Here is an 18,671-nt window from a genome sequence, read left to right on the forward strand (position 1 = left end):
CAACCGAAACGTCAGCTTTCCTGCTCCTCTGATGCTGCTTGGCCTGCTGTGTTCATCCAGCTCTACACCTTGTTATCTCAGATTCTCCAGCATCGGCAGTTCCTACTATCTCCATCTCTGTATCTGCCTTGTTAAAACTTCCCAGAATCTTGTGTTTCAATAAGTACCTCATATTCCTCAACTTCAGAGATCATGTCCGGTCTACTCGATCTCTGTCCATATTACCACCGTTTCATCCCAGGAATCCCTAGTGAGTTGCCTTTGCACCCCTGTCTAAGGCAAGTATATCTTAGGTACCTCGCACTGGGATCATTCTTACCCCTGGGTACCATTTTAAAGCAGTCATTCCGGGACAGGTTGTGACAATTTAGTCATACTAGAGTTGAAATATTAACCATGTTTTTCTCTTCAGATGCTGCCACACCCACTGACGTTCTCTAACTTTTTGTGCTTAAATTCCAGAATTGGTCACATTTTGATTTTGTTGTTGTTCTTGTAGAAGTGGATGTTTGTGGCTTCATGCTGATAGATCTGGCTGAGAGTCATCTTCATAGTGATAGCATTCTGGATGGCTGTGGCAATCGGAGACAAGTAGGAGTATGGGCCCTGAACAGCTTAAGCAACACCTCTTGATTGGTTAGGGAGAGGTATCTGCCACCAAAAACTGAGGAGGAGGTGGACCGAAACAGTTTCTGTTTGCCTTGGGAAGGTGGCAGGAAGGAACCTGAACTCTGGCCGTACAGTAAGGCTCGGTAAGGGTTTGCACTCCTGGGTACTTGCCAGCTAGCTGGTAGCTGGCCTGGTGGTACATGTTAAAGTTGTCAAATTGGGTTGCCCTCTCAGAGACTTATGGGGGCTGCCTTGGCACCGAGCTCAGGTTGCAATGTATTTTTTTAACAACATTCTGAAGCAGGTCACAGACATCATTTTGTGATTTTTTTTTTTTTTGTTTGAGCACTCCCACTCTCTCTCTCTCTCTCTCTCTCTCTCTCTGTCTGTCTCTCTCTCAAACAGACGGGACAAAATAGATTGTGGGCAGAGGAAATCTGGGAGGCAGTTCAGTAGTTCCTATTCACAGACTGCTGAATGATCTTTGTGATTCTTTTGCTGGTCAGAATGATTTCGGTTGTTTTTCTCTGGGTACTTCCACTGGTTTTCTGCTGGTTCGCTTCTAAAATGTATCTGACTTATCACCCCACGTTACAATAACTGCTGTAGGAAAGATGAACTGGTTTTCTTCAAGTTTAAAATAGGTTTTGACTGCAGACTTCTTTCTCTCCCCGCCCCCTTGGTTCACAGCCTCTAGTTGTTCAGTTACCTGAGAGCCAAATACAAGGTTGTTGATAGGCAGAAGGATTTTGTCATTGATGACTGGTCACTAGCCCATAAACCAATCAACAACTTGTTGCCACCTTGCCTCATCTGTAGTCATAACCTCTTGTCCCAAATAGTTTGCAACCACTTCAATTACTTATTGATCAAATAAGTGTTTACACAATGTTTGCCATACGTATATGGTTTTCAAAACATGCAGCAATCCTTTTAAAGACTGGTTTTAGAACAGTTCTTTACCATTTCAGTCCACAATTTCATAAGCACAAAACTAAAATAAGTTTATATGGCTGCAAAAAAAAGCTCAAGCAATGGCATCAACTCTTCCTTCTGGGCACTTAATAGCCTTCTGGATTCACTGAGTTCAGTAATTGCAGGACATAGCCTCTTACCAAACTGTGCCTTTTCTGCACAGCCGTTTACTGCTATTTTCAATTACAATTCCTCTAATTCACCTTTTTGTTTCTTTATTTATCCCAATATTTTGCCCCTCTCCTATCATCTATTCCATTACAGATCTTCCTTTTTGTTATCTTCCCTCACCTCTGTTCTTGCTTCAAACCTGACACATTTTTAACACTTCCATAAGCTTTGAAAAGTCATCAACTTGAATGAAATATTAACTGTTCCCACAAAGATGTTAGAAATGTTTGTATTTTTATTCCATTCTTAGAAACCTAGGCTATAGGCTCCTCTCAATCCCAATTGAACAGAGAATGTAGCAAGTGTTTGCGAGATCATTTGTTCAAAATTTCAATGGGCTCAAGATTTTTTGGTTCCCATCAAACTTGCACCAGCTTTGGTCAAAAATCTAGTCCAACATTTAGGTTCAGCTGCAAGTTCATTGTTTTGCAATTGTATTAGAAAGAAATGTTATTTCAGCATTAAGATCATAGAGATAATGAGCAGAATTTTCCCAGCCCTTGAGTGGTGTGAACAATGGCAAAATATATAGAATTACAAAATCTGATTCTTGTCATTGGGGAAAAGAAGGTTAGATTTTCCCTTAAGGGTGAATTCTGAATCTTGTTAACAGATGACAACTTATTAGCTAATCCCTATTATTTTTATGTAGCTTGCAGTTCTCCCATACATTGGTGAGAAGCTGACAGCGTCAATTTGAGTTGAAAGTCAGAGCAGTTCCTGGTGGATGCAACTTGCCAGATGCTTCTCTAGGCCTTCACGCTAAGACGTATTCTTCACAGTCTTGTTCCACTCTCCATGAGCAGTGATCACCTCCATCCTTCATAGGAAATCAGCATTGGCAAACATCTGCTCAACTATCTCCGAAGATGTTTCAGCACTTCACTAATGCACTTTGGAGTTCACTGGCACCTGACATTGCAGTCCTCCTGCCAATTCACTCTATGCTCAGGGATACACGTTAATCTGATGCACAGGGTGCGTTTTATGGCTCTGAGCTTGCTTTCCTAAAGAACTTACTTTGTTCTTGGATACATTTTATCTCTGGCTTACATTTTATTGCAGTCAGAAAGGTGGGCTCCTTGTCAGCACTGAACAGTTGAGGAGGTTGGTATATTGCTACTCAGCAGTGGGCTATGTTGATATTGTACGTACATGTTCTGACAATTTTTGTGGCAAATGCACTGCATATGCTTCAATCAAGTCACCATGTATGAAAGCTCAAGGAGATCAATTCTTCATGGAGGGAACACTAGTCAGTAAAGGGTTTCAGCAACACTCAAAAGGACTTGTCTGATTTCAGTCTGGATAGTTGACTGTGGTCAGTCAGGCACTTGGTGTGACCAGGGTCCAGGGATTTGTGTCCATACAGTTTTGGGATTAGAAAAAAGTAGTTCTTTAAGTCAAGGCCAACTAGTCCAGGGATCACAGGTAAGTCCTTTGGAGAGCTGTGTCGACATCCGTCAGATAGCTGGGCTGTGGTCAGTCAGGGCTGTCGTCAGTCAGGGCTGTCCTCGCACGTCCAGTTTTTAAGATGAGCCTTGCTAACCTTGCCATTAGACCCTTGTAATATTAGCATTTGACCTTTTTAAGGTCATTCAAATTTAGTTGCCAAGAGTCACGCAAGTTCTCAGCAACTGGGAATGAATTAAATGCAGGAAATGACTTTATGCTAGCTGCTTTAAGACTGTGGAGCTGAAGGAACACAGCAGGTGAGGCTGCATCAGGAGCAGGAAAGGTGACTTTTTGGGTCAGGACTGCTGTTTCTTTTCTAATTCTGCATCCATGTCAGAAGATGTGAAGATAATTCCACCACCCCATAATCAAACTGTATTCTGGTGCTTAAATTGTTTCTTAGAGAAACAACCTTTCTGGACTTCTAAAATGGCTGAGGGCTGATCGCATGGTTGTATTTCCAGAAGCTTCTGAATCCCCTGAATTGTGCAGACATTCCAGCTAAAGCTGCCAGAGGCTGAGAGGCAAGCTGTCTCCTTCAAACATCAAAACACTTTAAAATGGGCACGAATGCTTTGTTACCTCTTCACCTCGCAATCGAAATTGAGGGGGGGAAATGTAATCTATACTTAAGCTATATATTAGCTTAATAAATTTTTGCATTATATTGCAGCAACTGAAATGTAGATTTTAAGATGCCTAAAATCAGAGCTTGCTGAATTGCTTAAATACAATTGAAATTCTGATTTAGAATTTCAATTTCAATTAGCTAGAAGAAAAGCAGGATTCCTGGTGCTGTTGGCAGACAGCCACAGACCCTTCATTTTTGTCTTCAAGTTGCAGACTGCATAAAGTCCAAACTTTGCCTAGAATGGAAAATACTGGGCCTAGCTCCTCAAGGAAACCCTTGAGGAGGTGTAAGTCACTTGAGTTATTGACCCCATTGGAATTTCCAAAACCTATTATCTATCTATCTCACTCTTCCTTAATGTGTCTGTGTGTTAGCATGGAGTTGTAAAATACTTCCCTTTGCACTTTACAAAAGTATTCAATGAACCCCATTTTTGATTTTGTTTTGAAGAATTTTGCTGAGCAAGAGGTATAAGTCAGGGTTTGAGTAACACACTTAAGCCTACCTCAGTAAGGGAACCTGAGTAAAAGGAAAGGAGTAAATAAAAATCTCTTGCTTCAGACCCAAGAAAGGAAAAGGATTGAAATGTGACACAGATTCAGCAATCCTTTGCTATCTCTCCAGATCAGACAACTTAAGAAGGGACAGAAGAACATTAATTCTAGCAACGACATCAGTCTACCTCTCCCGTTGCTATCAAGCCTTCAGGGTTCCAAATAAAATTGATTTTGACACATTTAGAAAAAAAAACTGAAGCCAACTAAAACATCACAAGCACCTGCACAGGCTTTTGTTTATGTTTTATTGAGTAAGGATAAATGTTACACAGAAGCTGTTCAAATAATTACATTAATCCAAGATGGCCATAAAACATGAAAAATGAACTGATAGTGCAGGCATTCAATTAAGATCAAGTCTCCACACAACCAGCCGTTTCACACCCATTTGGTCCAGGAAACTAAACTACAAAGCACAGAGCACTCCCTTTCTCAAATCAAACTGTGTTGCTAATATTTTCAGAATTACTTCACACGAACAGAAAAGGTCACTGTGAAATTGGTTTGTGCATCAGTATCAGTTTTTCCAAATTTGTTATTCCTCAGCTATCTACCATATTACTAGCCATCTCCTCTACATTTATTGGTGATTCAGTCAAAATTAAGGGTTTAGGCTACTTTGCATAAAGTTTTTATTTTTAATCAAGTCATAATAATTTTGTTTGATTTCCGAATAGCCACCATGGATATTTTCATACTACATCCAAATATAAATCACTGATTATCAAATAAGACTATTTGAAATTGTTACCTACTTATTATCACACAGTTGCAGTATGAGCACAAGAACAGACACAGTTATGCAAATTATTAAATATGTACAAATCCTTTGGTATACCAAAATGAAATTTCATTTTTTTGGAGGGAAAAGGCAAGCAACACTGCATTTCTGAACAAAGTAATTTTATACTGATTTTAGCATTTCCTGCCAAAAAATTAAAATGTAAACATTGTCTTTTCCCTCAATCACTAAAGGCAAAAATCACCTGCTGAGTACAAAGCTGCAGTCTAAGCTTTTCTGAAGCTAAATGCAAATTGTAGTTATTTTCCACTTTCCTTAATCCAATTTTATAAATTTATATACTTTTGATAATGTAATAAAATAAAGCAATCTACATCAGAACTGCATTCTGTAACAAAAAGGTGTTTTATTTTAGCAGTTTACACCGCAGCTTTCAGTTAGAGATAAAAATAGATTTAACAAAAATACTTAGCAAAGTTCAATTTACCTGTGAAAGTTACATTTAAGACATTGTAAATTCTACATATTGCACCGTACTTCGAGAATACTTCAATGCACCAAAAAATCTGAATCATTTGTTGCATTCTAAGTGTTTTCAGAAAATTACATTAATACAAAAAAGTATTAAGAAAACCTCACTGTACATCAAAGCAGTGAGCAAAAAAAAAAACTTGGGTAAAACTGGTTAAAATGCTGTTTCTTCCCATTTGTCTTCAGTGTGACATTAAATCTTGATATTTTCCATGGTTATTGGTCTCTTGATTCATACAGGAGCTTGGCAGCCTAAGGATTTGGGTTCAGATGGGGGTGGGGTGGGGGTGTGCGTGTATGTATTTTGGGGGTGGGTGATGGAACAAAAACAGCATCATTAGTTTTCACTCATACAAATGTCTGTTTTACTGCAGTTTGTAGGAAAACAACCAATTCAAAGGCCAAGTTGTCAGTTTTAGGAACATAGTAGGCCATTCAGCCCCTCAACCCTGTTCCAGTATTCAATAAGATCATGGCTGATCTACAGCCTAACTCCATCTATCTGCCTTTGTTTCTTAATATCTTTGATTAACAAGAATTTATTTTAGATTTAAAACTGATGCTGCATCAACCACCATTTTTGGAAGAAAAAGTTCCAACTATCTAATACCCTGTACGTGGAATTAATTCCTAACATTTTTCCTGAGCAGTCTGGCTCTAATTCTCAGACTATGTCCCCTAGTTATAGAATCCTTAAGCAGTGGAACTAGTTTACTTTTATGTACCCTGTCTTTCCTGATTAATATCTTGAAGACTTCCACCAGATCACCCCATAAAATGCGAGAGAAAACAGGCCTAATTTGCATAATCTATCTTCATAGCTTGACCCCTGAGGTCCAGGTATCATTCTTGTAAACCTATATTGTACTACCTTCATGGGCAATATATCCTTCCTAAGGTGTGGTGCTGAGATTTGCTCAGTATTCCAGGTAGGGTCTAATCAGAGTTTTGTATAAATGCAGCATAACTGCTGCATCCTTGTACTCGAGCCGTCGAGATATAAAAGCTCGCATTCCATTAGTTTTCCTGATTATTTTCTGCAACTGTTTGAGCCATTTTAAAAATGATGCACCAGAACCCCCATGTCTCTTTGGGCATGCACTGTATTTAACTTCATACCATCTAGAAAGTATTTTTTGCTACATGTAGGAGTGTACAGGATTTGTTCATTATTTCTTTCTTGGGCAATATTGTCCAAATGTAGCCAGGATTGTTGAAACAAGTTTGTCCATTCTGATTGCAGTAAAGACTCCATGTGAAGTGAGTCAGTGACTGACAACACAAGTGTCCACAACTGAAGTACAAATTGGTGCAAATCCAGTCAGTGGTTGATTCAGTTCGGTTCAATAGGAGGAATATCCCTCTGAGATTGAAGAGAAAACTTATTCTTTATAATGCCACTTATATCCAAATGACAAGTGAATAAAGGATAGGTAAAAAAAACACCTACATTTCTCTAGCACCTTTCATGACCTCAGGATATTCCAAAGTATTTTACAGCTAATGGATTACTTTAGGAAACACAGAAGCCTATTTGCAAACATGACAACAGCAAACAACAACATAATGAGCAGAAAATCTGTTTTAACAATGGTAGTGTTGGAGGGATAAATTGTGGCTTGGATACCCAGAATAATTCCCTTACACTTTAAGAATAATGCCAATGCGACCTTTTACACCCTCAATGTACAGTTTGGGGCTTGGTTTAACATCCCATCTGAAAGGTAGCACCTTTGACAATGCAACATTGGTATTAGAAATGCACATCCCTTCAAGAATCAAACAGAACAGCTCCGCAGTTGACAGAGCAAGTGATGCCCATTTTCTTAAAAGGGGCTCCTGTGGCACCATGATAGTGTCCTTACCTCTAAGTCAGCACATCCAGGTTCAAGTTCCACATGTTATGGTGGTGTGTCATAACATCTCTGACCTGGTTGTTTAGAAAATATTTTAAAATAAGGAGGTGCGCTCTTAGCTTTTACAGCAAGGTGGGCGCCAGAGGGGTTGAAGTGCATCATCTCTTCTCCCACACCCCATCTTCCAATTTGGATGGCACAGTGGTTAGCATTCCTGCCTCACAGCATCCAGATCCCAGGTTCAATTCCACCCTCAGGCGAATGTCTGTGTGGAGTTTGCACATTCTCCTGTGCCCAGGTTGGTTTCCTCTGGGTGCTCCAGTTTCCTCCCAGTTCAAGGATGCTAAATTGCCCACAGATGTGTAGGTTAGGTGGACTATCCGTGGGCTTCAACCAATGACAATTTAACTCGGAGGGGAGTGTGCTGAGCCATAGCTCACACTTGAATGGAATAGGTCAGCTACTAGCAGAATGACCAAATGCTAGATTCCACTTGAAACTGAGGTGCAAAATCAACCAAAACTCCAGACACTTAGTTCTTACCCAGAGTATAGCTAACCTGTTGAAGCACTTGGCAAAATTCATTCTATCATCCTGCTTCCTCAACTTAAACAGGAAAGATCCAGTCACTGACACATACTGTTAACTTACCACCAGGGAACTTGATATGTAAATTACATAGTTGGCAACTGTTACCAGACTCCATTTAAAACAAGTGGTCATCCTCTAGTGAATATAAGAATTTATTAATGCCATGGGAAAATAACTGGTTACGTAGTATAACAGAAGTTGCTAAAACAAAGGAACTGTTATTTACATGGATTTTGGGTAAAGTTTTGCTCCAGAGATCTGACACAAAATCAAGGAAACACTTCAGTGTATTAATGGAACAATATTTCAGTTTAAGTGTTGTTTTCCAGATGAGAATTTACATGGAGGCCCTGTCTTTGGTCTCAGATGGATATAAAAAGATCCATGGAACAATTTGAGCAGGAAGTTCTCCCCAGTGTCCTGGCCAATGTTTAGACTTCAACCAATATTAAATGGAACAGATGACTGTACATTAGCAGTCATGATCCCACATTACAGCAAACAAAGTACCTTAAAGTGTTGCAAAGTACTTTGGGATGTCCAGAGGATATGAAAGGCATTATAAATGAAAGGCTTTTTTCTACACAAAAATCCACAAGTGGCCATCATTTAATACTGAAACCTTATCAAATATTCTTAGACCAAGTTGGCCTCTTGACGTTTGTATGTCGATACACAAAAGATCAATTTTAATCCAGTTTACTATATTAATGGGAGGAGTATTTTAAAGCAACATTTTAAAAAATAAAACAGATCGACATATCTCAGGCCAACCTGAGAGTTGCAAATACTTGCAATCATTTCCAGGCACCTGCTCAATCACAGAACTGTGCTCCACCAAGAGCTATTCCTACACTCTAGTGATAAGACTGGAAAATTAAAGTGTCCATACTCAAATTCCTTCAACAGTCTATTAGATAAGACAAACTTTATTGACTGTCTCAATTAAATGTCTCAGAACAATACATAAACCTTTTTTTTGTTTTTAAATAGCAGCAGTTACCTCTAATCAGCTTATTTGACAACAGCTCACAATAAACACAAATCTCTTTACCCCCATGCCCACAACTGATCTCTTATTCGGAATACAAAAACATTGTTGAATTGCCTTTATACACATTTTCAACCATCTGAATGTCAGCTGTATCCAAACGTGGTTGCATTTTTGAGAATCACATAGCTTCCAGTTCAACTCTCACTCCAGGGCTTGAATCCAAAAAGTAAGGCTGATACTTAGGTGCACTACTGAAGGGGAAACGCATTCTCGATGAAATCATCTTTCAGAAACAGAGATCATATCCGCCTCCTTGGGTGCATGCAAAACATTCCAAAATATATTTCAAAGAATTTCAGGGGAGTTATCTGAGGGATTCTTACAATTATTCACTCCAGAATCAACATGAAAAAAAAAAACTGGACTCAAGGCCACAAGTCAATCAGCCATGATCCCATAATCATATTGGATGGTGAAAGAGATGTGAAGAACCAAATGGCCACCTTCTACTTCTTATGTTTTATTAGGACTCAATCCATTTTCTTTCCATGGAAATCAGATACCATCTTGACCTCTCTACTCTTTAAATCAACTTTAGGTGTGAACTTTGAAAAACTGCAACCATAACCTACATGTAGCAACCTGAATTCAACGCATTTGATTATTAGTGTTTGATTGTCAGGATCGAGTAAACCTCTTCCTAAACATACAACTAACTGATCAATTGGAGGACAACCAAGTGTCCTGTGCACAATCTTGTTTCAGGACTTTTATCCCTCAATTCCTGAACCAATTTTAGATTCAAAAATGCTATACTTAAAATTAAGAACATTAGAATTCTAGATTGAAAGACTCCACCAGTTTTTGTTTTAAATACTTTGACAAAATATTCTACTAGATCTGTTAGACATTACCTTATGCATAGCAGCCAACCAGCCAACTGACACTTTCTTGTTACTATTGAAATCATCAGATGCACTCAACTTCAGTTGTTTTGGTTCCTGGGAACCTAAGGTTTTGTACTGGACAAGCATCCCTGTGGCATGTGTATTACCTCCTGAAATTGTACAGATGAAATCATATCTATTAAAATTCTGTTAAAAGCAGCTATTAAATTACTTCTTTGCATCATTCCACCCAACATTTCCCAAGAAAATACAACATCTACTTCCATGAACATTAGTTTTACTGTTCTTTTTTCCAATGACATAATGCAAAATATAGAAATAACAATCTCAACAGAAATCCAGCAGAACTGCTTCCTGTGATTCAGTGTGTTTGGTATGTAGCTGTGTTTACAAAATAACGGTTGGCATTACAAGGATTTAAGACATAATTTGGTATAAAATATGGTTGAAGTATTGAATAGATGTTGTGTGACACAAATGATTCATTCAGCTTAACAAGGAGGAACCTTGTATCTGAATGACTGAATGTACAACTGAATTCACTGGATAGACAAGCAGCACCAAAAGAAACATAACTGCAAAAGCAGAGCACGTGTCAGCTTGATAACATTTTTTAAAACAAACTATTTTCACTAATATTTAACTATTTTTCTCAGATAAAGGATACACACATGTAAAAACAGTGGGCAAACTTTTAATACCTCTTCCAAGTACACACTCACATCTCAATGAAGTTCATAGGACTTTTAACTAGAGGTCATCAGAATTGCTTCGACTTTTTTCTTCACTCAGCATCAACTCTGTTCAATTGGCGCTGGATAGCAATCAATCAATCACCAATGGAAACCTGGGTGCCCCAGACTCCACCTCGACCAGTTTATGAAAAGAACCTTTGCTGAAAGTGGCCAACTCTGCACAAGGCAGAGGTGAAAAAAATCAGCAACTCAATGGACCATGATGAATGTACATCCTTGAACGACATCTAACCACACAAAAACTGTAGTATCCTAAAAATATTTGTGGTTGCTTTCCAATTATCCGCAACATGACTGGTTCAACTTTTAAAAAATTTTCAAAATAGCCTAAAGTAACTGCAAAACTGTCAGTCTTTCGGAACACGATATACAAAAAGGATGATGGACTAGATTATAACATACTGAGTCAAAGCACAGGTGTTAACACGGTATATTTGGAAGCAGAAAAAGTGCAATTTCTGATTGTTAGTAAATATATATGCAAACTAAAGCAAACAAAGAAAGGAAAAAAACATTAAGGATTTTGAGGAGTTTGCCTTGTAATTTACAATGCGAAGTCAGCAAGAACAACTCAACTTTCATGCGACACTGCTCACAGAAATAAAATAGCAAGGCATTAAGTATATAGTAAATGACAAGCCAAGCTCCTAAAGGCCATATATAGGGAGATGGGCACATGATGAGCTATTGGCAAAGATGACAATCATACTTCTAACCTTCTGTAATGTACGGATTCTCCAGTAGGCTGGTGTAAGTGTGAATATCTTTCTCTGTACCAAGACGATAGGCAGCAGCAGGCATTGAAAAGAAGGATTAGTTTCAGGCCATTCTATCAGGAAAATATGAGCTCCACCTTCCAATTCAATATACAAACACTACTAACTACATTACAATAATGTTATAAAAGCAGCTAACCAAATTCAATTGAAAACAAAAATCCAGTCTCAGATGCATGCTTTAGTTGGGAATGGTTACTCCAGTGCATGGATTTCTAACATTACTCCACACCTCAGTAATTGACAACGTAGCAACTTTTCTTCCTACGAGGCATTGTCCTAACAAGACAAAACTAACTTATCTAGTTGATGGTGGGACTTCAAACCATGGCAAACTCCTTCTGAAGATGATACTCTACCATTTACTATTACTATACAAGGTCCACCCAGGTACTAATTATCTGTGCCCGACAATTTAAAAAACAGCATTTCTGCAGATTAAATTTTATTATAAATAAAGTATAGGTTACTGCTGAAATCAATTACTTGTCCAACCTACATCTACTTCATAAATTTACCTCCAGGAGTAAAACCTTCAGTTAGCACTTGAACTCTTATAATTCGTGGAACCTCAATTTCAACATGATTTTCTCCATCCAGATACAGGTACCTAGCAAAAAATTAGAAGTTATTATTTCAGGCCTCAGAGTAAATGTTTTAAAACACACTAGTCCTATATTTTTCTCTTTTTTATTTTGTTGATTTCTCTTAATTAAATATTTTAACTAAAGGCTCTTGACCATTTTTCATAACCACTGACTCTTACTGGTACCAATTCTTAACAATTCATCAAAATGTCTGTATTTCAGAGATAAAGCTATTTACTGTCAGATTAGATATTCTACAATGTGAAATATCTCGACTGATTCCAATGCAGTACCCACTCAACGATGCCACATCATTTTATTTACATGTTATTTTCCTGCAGGAGCAAAAATCCAAAGCAATTTCACACTTTCCATCTTACAAACAATACTGATTCTTCTCAAAATACAGCTGCTATCAGTTGATTCAGAACAGATCAGGGATTAATTCTGGCAATGTCCTCATTGTCAGAACTGTGTCAACTGCTGCATTTATACAAAGCCTTAGTTTTGCCATACTAGCATGAAAACACCTGATGTCAAAAACTAAGCAGACTCAGACTTGGTTACAAGTTGGATGGGAAACCAGTAGTAAGCCAAGGGTATAGCGAGTGTCCTTATCTCAGAGCCAGGATCAAGTTGCACCTGCTGTAGAGGTGTTCCTACAACATCATCAAACAGGTTGATAAGAAACTATCTACAGGGCCTTGGAAAACCTGCACCTGGGGCCCTCTATGCAGGTTTGGGCTCCCTACCAAAGAGAGGATATATTTATCATAGAGGAAGTGCAGCAAAAGTTCACTGGACTAATACTGGGGATGGTAGGACTCTTGTACGAGGAGAGTAGTTTGATCAAACTGTATTCATTAGAGTTTAGAAAAATCAAAGGGACTTTGATTAAACATATGAAATTCTAACCAGCTAAACAGACTATATGCAGGGAGAATGTCTGCCCTAGTTGGCGAGTCTAGAACCAGGGCTCTCACTTTCAGGCCACTTAGGACTGAGATGAAGAAACATTTCTTAACTGAGGGAAGTCAGCTTGTGGAATTTACAATCATGAATACACTCAAATGTTGCGAAGGTGGATAGGGTACTTCTGAATTGGAAAGCAGGACATTAGAATTTGGAATTTTTAAAATATTGATGTTTGTAAAATGATGGGGAGGGAGAAGGCAGTGTGTGGTCCCCTTAAAAGATTATGTGCTTTTTCTAGGCTTGGAGAGAAAAAAACGTCCATGGGCAGCTTATTGGTTTGCAGGTGCACAGAGCATCTGAACTGTAACATTTGCAAAGGTAATACAGTTAGCAGCTAAGCCGCAGTTTTGTTTTGTTGTCAAGACAAGTTTGATTTTAGCCAATTAATTTAAACCAGGCACTTTGATACTAAAACTCGATAAAATTTAAACCTGATGGTTTTGACAACATAGGACCAATCATATTGTATGAAACTTGATATGTCATCAAGGGTATAAAAGACAGGGACAGTTGCAAAATTGGCAGAAAGCAAACTGCCATCTGCTTAGGAGATCAGTTCTCTCAGCTCTTAGAGAAGCATCATCTAAATAAAGGTACCACAGCACTCTTAGTTAATATTCCTGACAAAAGAATTCAATGGAGGTGTTCCTGACAGAAGATCAGCAGAGAAGACAAAACATTCTGGAAAACATAACCTAGCTGTAATTTCGAAAGACTATGTTCTAATTTTTTTTATTTTGGTTTTATACAAGTGGGATTTGTATTTATTGGAACAGCATTCCATTAAAATCTTGTTTTATTTGGGAATAGTTAGTAGTTAGAGACGAATTGTTCTGTTCGTTAATTGTTCAGTTAATTTGCTCGCTGTCAGAGTTAGATAATTAAAAATTATTATTTGTTGATTGTAGAGTGAGTGTCAGGAGTTTATTTCATTTAACCACTCCTTTATAACTGTTTTGGGGAGGGAGACATGTTATACCACTTTTCACACTTCTTTTAACAGATTATAGGGCAAGGTGAGCCTCTCTGGGTGTTTTAGCTTTAGTTATGGCGTGGGGGCAAACTTCTACTTTACAACCAAAAAAAAAACAAGAAAGAGATTGATTTTTGATAAGATATTAAAGGCATTAAGGGGCAAGAGAAAGCAGGAATGTGATGTTGAGATAGACATTCAGCAGTGGTTATACTGAATGGCGGAGAAAGCTTGAAGGATCAAATTGCCTACCCCTGTTTCTAGTTTCTATGTAGTTCATGGTTAGGGTTCTTCAAAACAATAGGAAGAGGACAAAACTGAATCTGTTTAATATTTCAGAACAAGGAAATTCTACTTTTTTTTTCCATAAAGTCTGGATGCAACTATTGTGTACGTATAAACACGGTTCATCAATTATCTGACACTAATGATGGCAAGTGCTTGCCAAAAAAATCCCCAGCAAAACACCAGTCATAATCATTTCTTTTTTTTTTTAAAAACTTGAACAGTTCAAAGTAAACATCTACTATAATAAAGAAAATGGTGAATAGATTCAAATTATATTTTATTTAAAAGTGTTTATTATTCAGTATTAGAACACATAATACATAGGAAATGTTGCAAAAAAAAATTATTCTCATTTGCTTGCAGACAACCATGATATACTTAATAGCATTCTCAGCTTGCCCAAGAAAAGGAAGACATTCACATTTGGATCAGCCAGTTCTCGTGATTTTGCACCTATGTAGGAAATGTTCTAAATCTTGTTATCCGTTGTTTGCAGTACCTAATTCAGCCTCCATGAGTACATATACTGACTGTCTGTGGCTCCCAACCCAGATGTTGGAAAGGAAAAAAAAAGAAAGAAAGGAGAGATTCAGTTTAAGGAAACACATTGCTGCAGCCATGATCACTCTGAGGGAGTAAACACATTTTCTTTTCTTATGGTGGTTCTTTTAGATAGGCATTGCAGGTCATGAATTACAATTACATGCATAAGATTGGTAGATAAGTAACTGGTTGCACTACTGCAGACAGAGGTGGTTACAAAAATGGCAAGAAAAGTCTCCATGGGTGGGTTCCTAGTGGAATCCTGCAGGAACTGTTTCTCTTCACCACCTGCAACTTTCTGGATTAAGTTGGAAATTGCTATAAAATAGGGAGCAGAGTCAATGCTAATCTAGTGAAGAACAACTTTTGTATCTCAATTTCGCTCATCTCACCATTAGGGAGAATTCAGTACAACAGCTTGTAAAGTACCTTTAACCCCCTCCAGTCAAGTAATTGTCGACATAGCTGTACTTCTCAGATTCTGGCTAATTGAGAGTCAATAGTTTTCATTAGTCCATTGTCCGTGACTGTGCCTGCGAATGGTCTGATTCTGAAGTCCTAGAATTCACTCTTAAAATTCAATTTATTTCCTTCTTTCCTCTTAACATGCTCAAGCTTTCAGGTATCTGACTTAACGTCTGCTTATGTGGATCAGTGTTGTATTTTGTTTCATAACATTCCTGTGAAGCTTTCTGGAATATTTTATGCCCTTACTGCATTACAAATTCATTACTATATAGTTTTCCACACTTGCTTATGTATTGTTTCCTGAACCATTAAAAATAGATTGTTCATAAAAAGTACATGTACTGTGTAAACCATATTCACACAATCTATTTGAAAACCAAAGCATTCGAAAAGCTACCTGTGGTTGTTTGACAGTCGACAATCCATTGTTTCACCTTTCTCCAAGGACCCCAAAGTTACAAGGAATGTAGCTCCTTGACAGCAAAATTAAAGTGAGAAAATGGAAGCAAGATACAACATTACTTGGGAGAGAAAGGTGAAATGTTTGGGTGAAAATGAGCAAGTTAAAAGGGAAAAAATGCACTAAATGAAAATACCAAATTGGTGCATGAAACTATCCAACATTAAACATACTTCTGCTCAGGTTTTTCAACAAAATAACAGTAGGGATAACCGTTAAAGAGGAAGATGAACTGCATTTCAGGCAATTGCATGTGTGGTTAAACACGAAAATGAGGAAGCTGTGGTTCGAGATGTCTCAATCCTTCAAAAGCAGTGCTGTACTAGTATTTTGCCAGTATACAAGTGACACAGGATTTAACTACATGGAATGGCTCATACTTGTGGTACTTTATGCTAAACTCACCAGAAAGTATTAAAATTATCCATTCAAATCTAACAATCACTGCTTTATGGCCCCTCTAGCAATGCAAATTAAGTGCGGAGTCTCAGTGCTTCAGCTTTTAACAGGTTCAATTGACCCTTAGTAATTTATTTACTTAGGATGCCAATTTCAGCTCCCACCCACCCTCTTCTAGCGGCGGTCAAATGATCTTAAAGCTCCAGATTGGAGGATAAAGTGATCATTAGATATCCCCATCGAGAATATCTTTGCCAAAAATGTGGAAATCAAGCAAAGCTCTAAATGACTGCAGTTAACTACTATCACACATTAATAGCAGGTACTGGCACATGCAGCCACTATGTCTGAACCCAGCACATGACTGCCAGAAACATTAGAAGACCTACTGATGCACTTTCACCAAGTTATTTTAACTATGTGTTTAAAAGAGCAACATTACAAGCCAATACATTTCTATACTTAAATCACATTACAACAGAATTTAAAAGAAGAGTTATACACAAAATAATTTCATGATATATTTATGTAAAAAGTGTTAAAACATTTTAATGTCAATATAAGTCATAAAAGTAAACCTGTTTAAAGTGTTTGGAGATAACAATTAATGAAAATAACAAGCAATACAGGTCTTACCATTTATCAGCACCTTGATCTGTTTGTCAAAAAACTCATATTCCTTCTGGGAAATCAGAGCACATTCAGCACAATGTCGAACTGGATCTATGAAGTACATTCGTGGAAGAGGTACTTTTTTACTGCAACATTTGTCGCAGAAGCATTTTCCACATCTCCTGCAGTGATGCTTCCAATTTCAGAATAATGAGGAGGAGAAAGAAAGTCAAATACAAGCAAATGATTTAAACAGAAATCACAAATACTGAAAAATCAGAGATGCATTCAAAAACAGTTTATTTACTGAACAGGGATATACCAGTTTAAAACTGTATTTCATGTAAACTTCAAGAATTACTATGCCTCATTTAAAGGGATGGGGAAGTAACAGTTGTATTGTTTGAACTGCTCTGTGAAAAACAAGCAATTACTTTGTAGTTTATTATACTGTGAGACTATGTGGTCTTTTAACTCCTTTAATAAAAAAAAGTATTTAAATGCAGCAAGAGATTGTGAATCTTATTTAAATAAGATTATGAAGTATTAAAGCTTAATTTAAAAATGCATATTTTCTTATAATTCATTTTTGCTTCCATTAAGTGATTCCATCACACAGGTGTGAGAGTCAGATAAGCTGACAATATCTTATTACCAACAGGACATCAGCTACCACTGGGTAGTCTAGAAAAATCCAATCATAACAATCTTTATCTTAATATTCTCTCTAGCTGCTATAATTGCTTCTTTTTTACATTAATTGTAAATCAGTGTTGACAAAGTAATTTTAACAGAAGTTTCACACTAGTGACTGACAGACACACAAGACTTGAGACACCTCCTCAGACATTGCAAAGATGAGCAGCTCTCACTGTGAATCTAAGATCTGTTAGCACTTTACCCAATTCTTTTAGCGAAAGATACCAGAATTATTTCAACTTACTACATTCCTCGGAGGCATCTTACTTTTCCTTTAGAATCAAAAAAGTTTTAATTTGAACCTTTAATGTAAATGTTTAACATTTGATAAATCAAATAAATAATAAATAGATGTAGAACATCTTACTTTTCTGGTAAGAAAGTCAAATTTTGCTTCACAATGCATACACCTGGGACACTAGGAAAAGAAATGATACAAGATATGAGAAAGAATCGTAATGTCAGAACTTAACTAGATTCTGTGTTCTTGAATGGAGCTTCACTAAATTGTGTTTACATCATAAAGCACGTGGTTAATTCATGAGCAAATGCCTTCAACAAGGAGTCATTTTTATTGATATACTACCAAATTTCCTGTTGTATTTCTCAGTGAGGCACAGGACAGGATTTTAAAAAGAACAAAAACAAACAAACAAACAAACAAACAAACAAACAATCTGCTCCAAAGAATATAATTGCCAACATTTGGTTGAAATGGGTTGTCTTATGACATACCTCGGTAGTCTTGGGTGTGCATATTTTGGTTATAAAAATTTGTGCTGCAAGTGTAAGATGATAACAATACAGTAATGACAGATCTTGGTGAACAATTTGACCACTTAATTTTCTTATCCAGAAATGAATGAATTCAGAATTAAATAGAAGGACTGACGGCAATGGCAAATTCAATGCCAAATCAGGCAGAGAAAAGGAAAGATTGAGGCAATTACTACTCAGGCTAGAAATTGCAGTCAAATGAAAGATTTATCCTACGGCTTTTTGTCCATCCCAACCAGATCAGTTATTTTCCCTCCTTTGAATACTGCCAATCTTTTAATCCCCACCTGTTTATCTATTTTAGTTACTATTTTAAAATCAGACTGTTTGGACATGCTA

The 18,671-nt window shown here is 37.4% G+C and overlaps 1 protein-coding gene across 3 annotated transcripts; it reads right to left on the bottom strand.

Annotated features, from left to right (window-relative positions):
- Nucleotides 1-4,629: 4,629 nt before the first annotated feature.
- zfyve21 (zinc finger, FYVE domain containing 21) lies at nt 4,630-18,161 on the bottom strand. 3 transcript variants are annotated; one of them, XM_020520049.2, is made up of 7 exons: nt 17,923-18,139; nt 16,881-17,049; nt 15,783-15,858; nt 12,070-12,161; nt 11,492-11,545; nt 10,027-10,169; nt 4,630-5,923 (listed from the first exon to the last, which is right to left on the bottom strand). In XM_020520049.2, the coding sequence occupies exons 1-7, from the start codon at nt 17,959-17,961 to the stop codon at nt 5,888-5,890; spliced, it is 609 nt and encodes a 202-aa protein (XP_020375638.1). In that variant the 5' UTR covers nt 17,962-18,139; the 3' UTR covers nt 4,630-5,887. The 3 variants fall into 3 exon arrangements, 2 of the variants coding, with proteins under 2 accessions (XP_020375638.1, XP_020375639.1); XR_007262604.1 differs by lacking the exon at nt 4,630-5,923 and adding an exon at nt 10,743-10,931 and having other exon boundaries at nt 10,058-10,169; nt 17,923-18,161; XM_020520050.2 differs by lacking the exon at nt 11,492-11,545 and having other exon boundaries at nt 17,923-18,126.
- Nucleotides 18,162-18,671: the final 510 nt, after the last annotated feature.

This window comes from Rhincodon typus, chromosome 8 (genome assembly GCF_021869965.1).
Source record: "Rhincodon typus isolate 14 chromosome 8, sRhiTyp1.1, whole genome shotgun sequence".
Lineage (NCBI taxonomy): Eukaryota > Metazoa > Chordata > Chondrichthyes > Orectolobiformes > Rhincodontidae > Rhincodon > Rhincodon typus.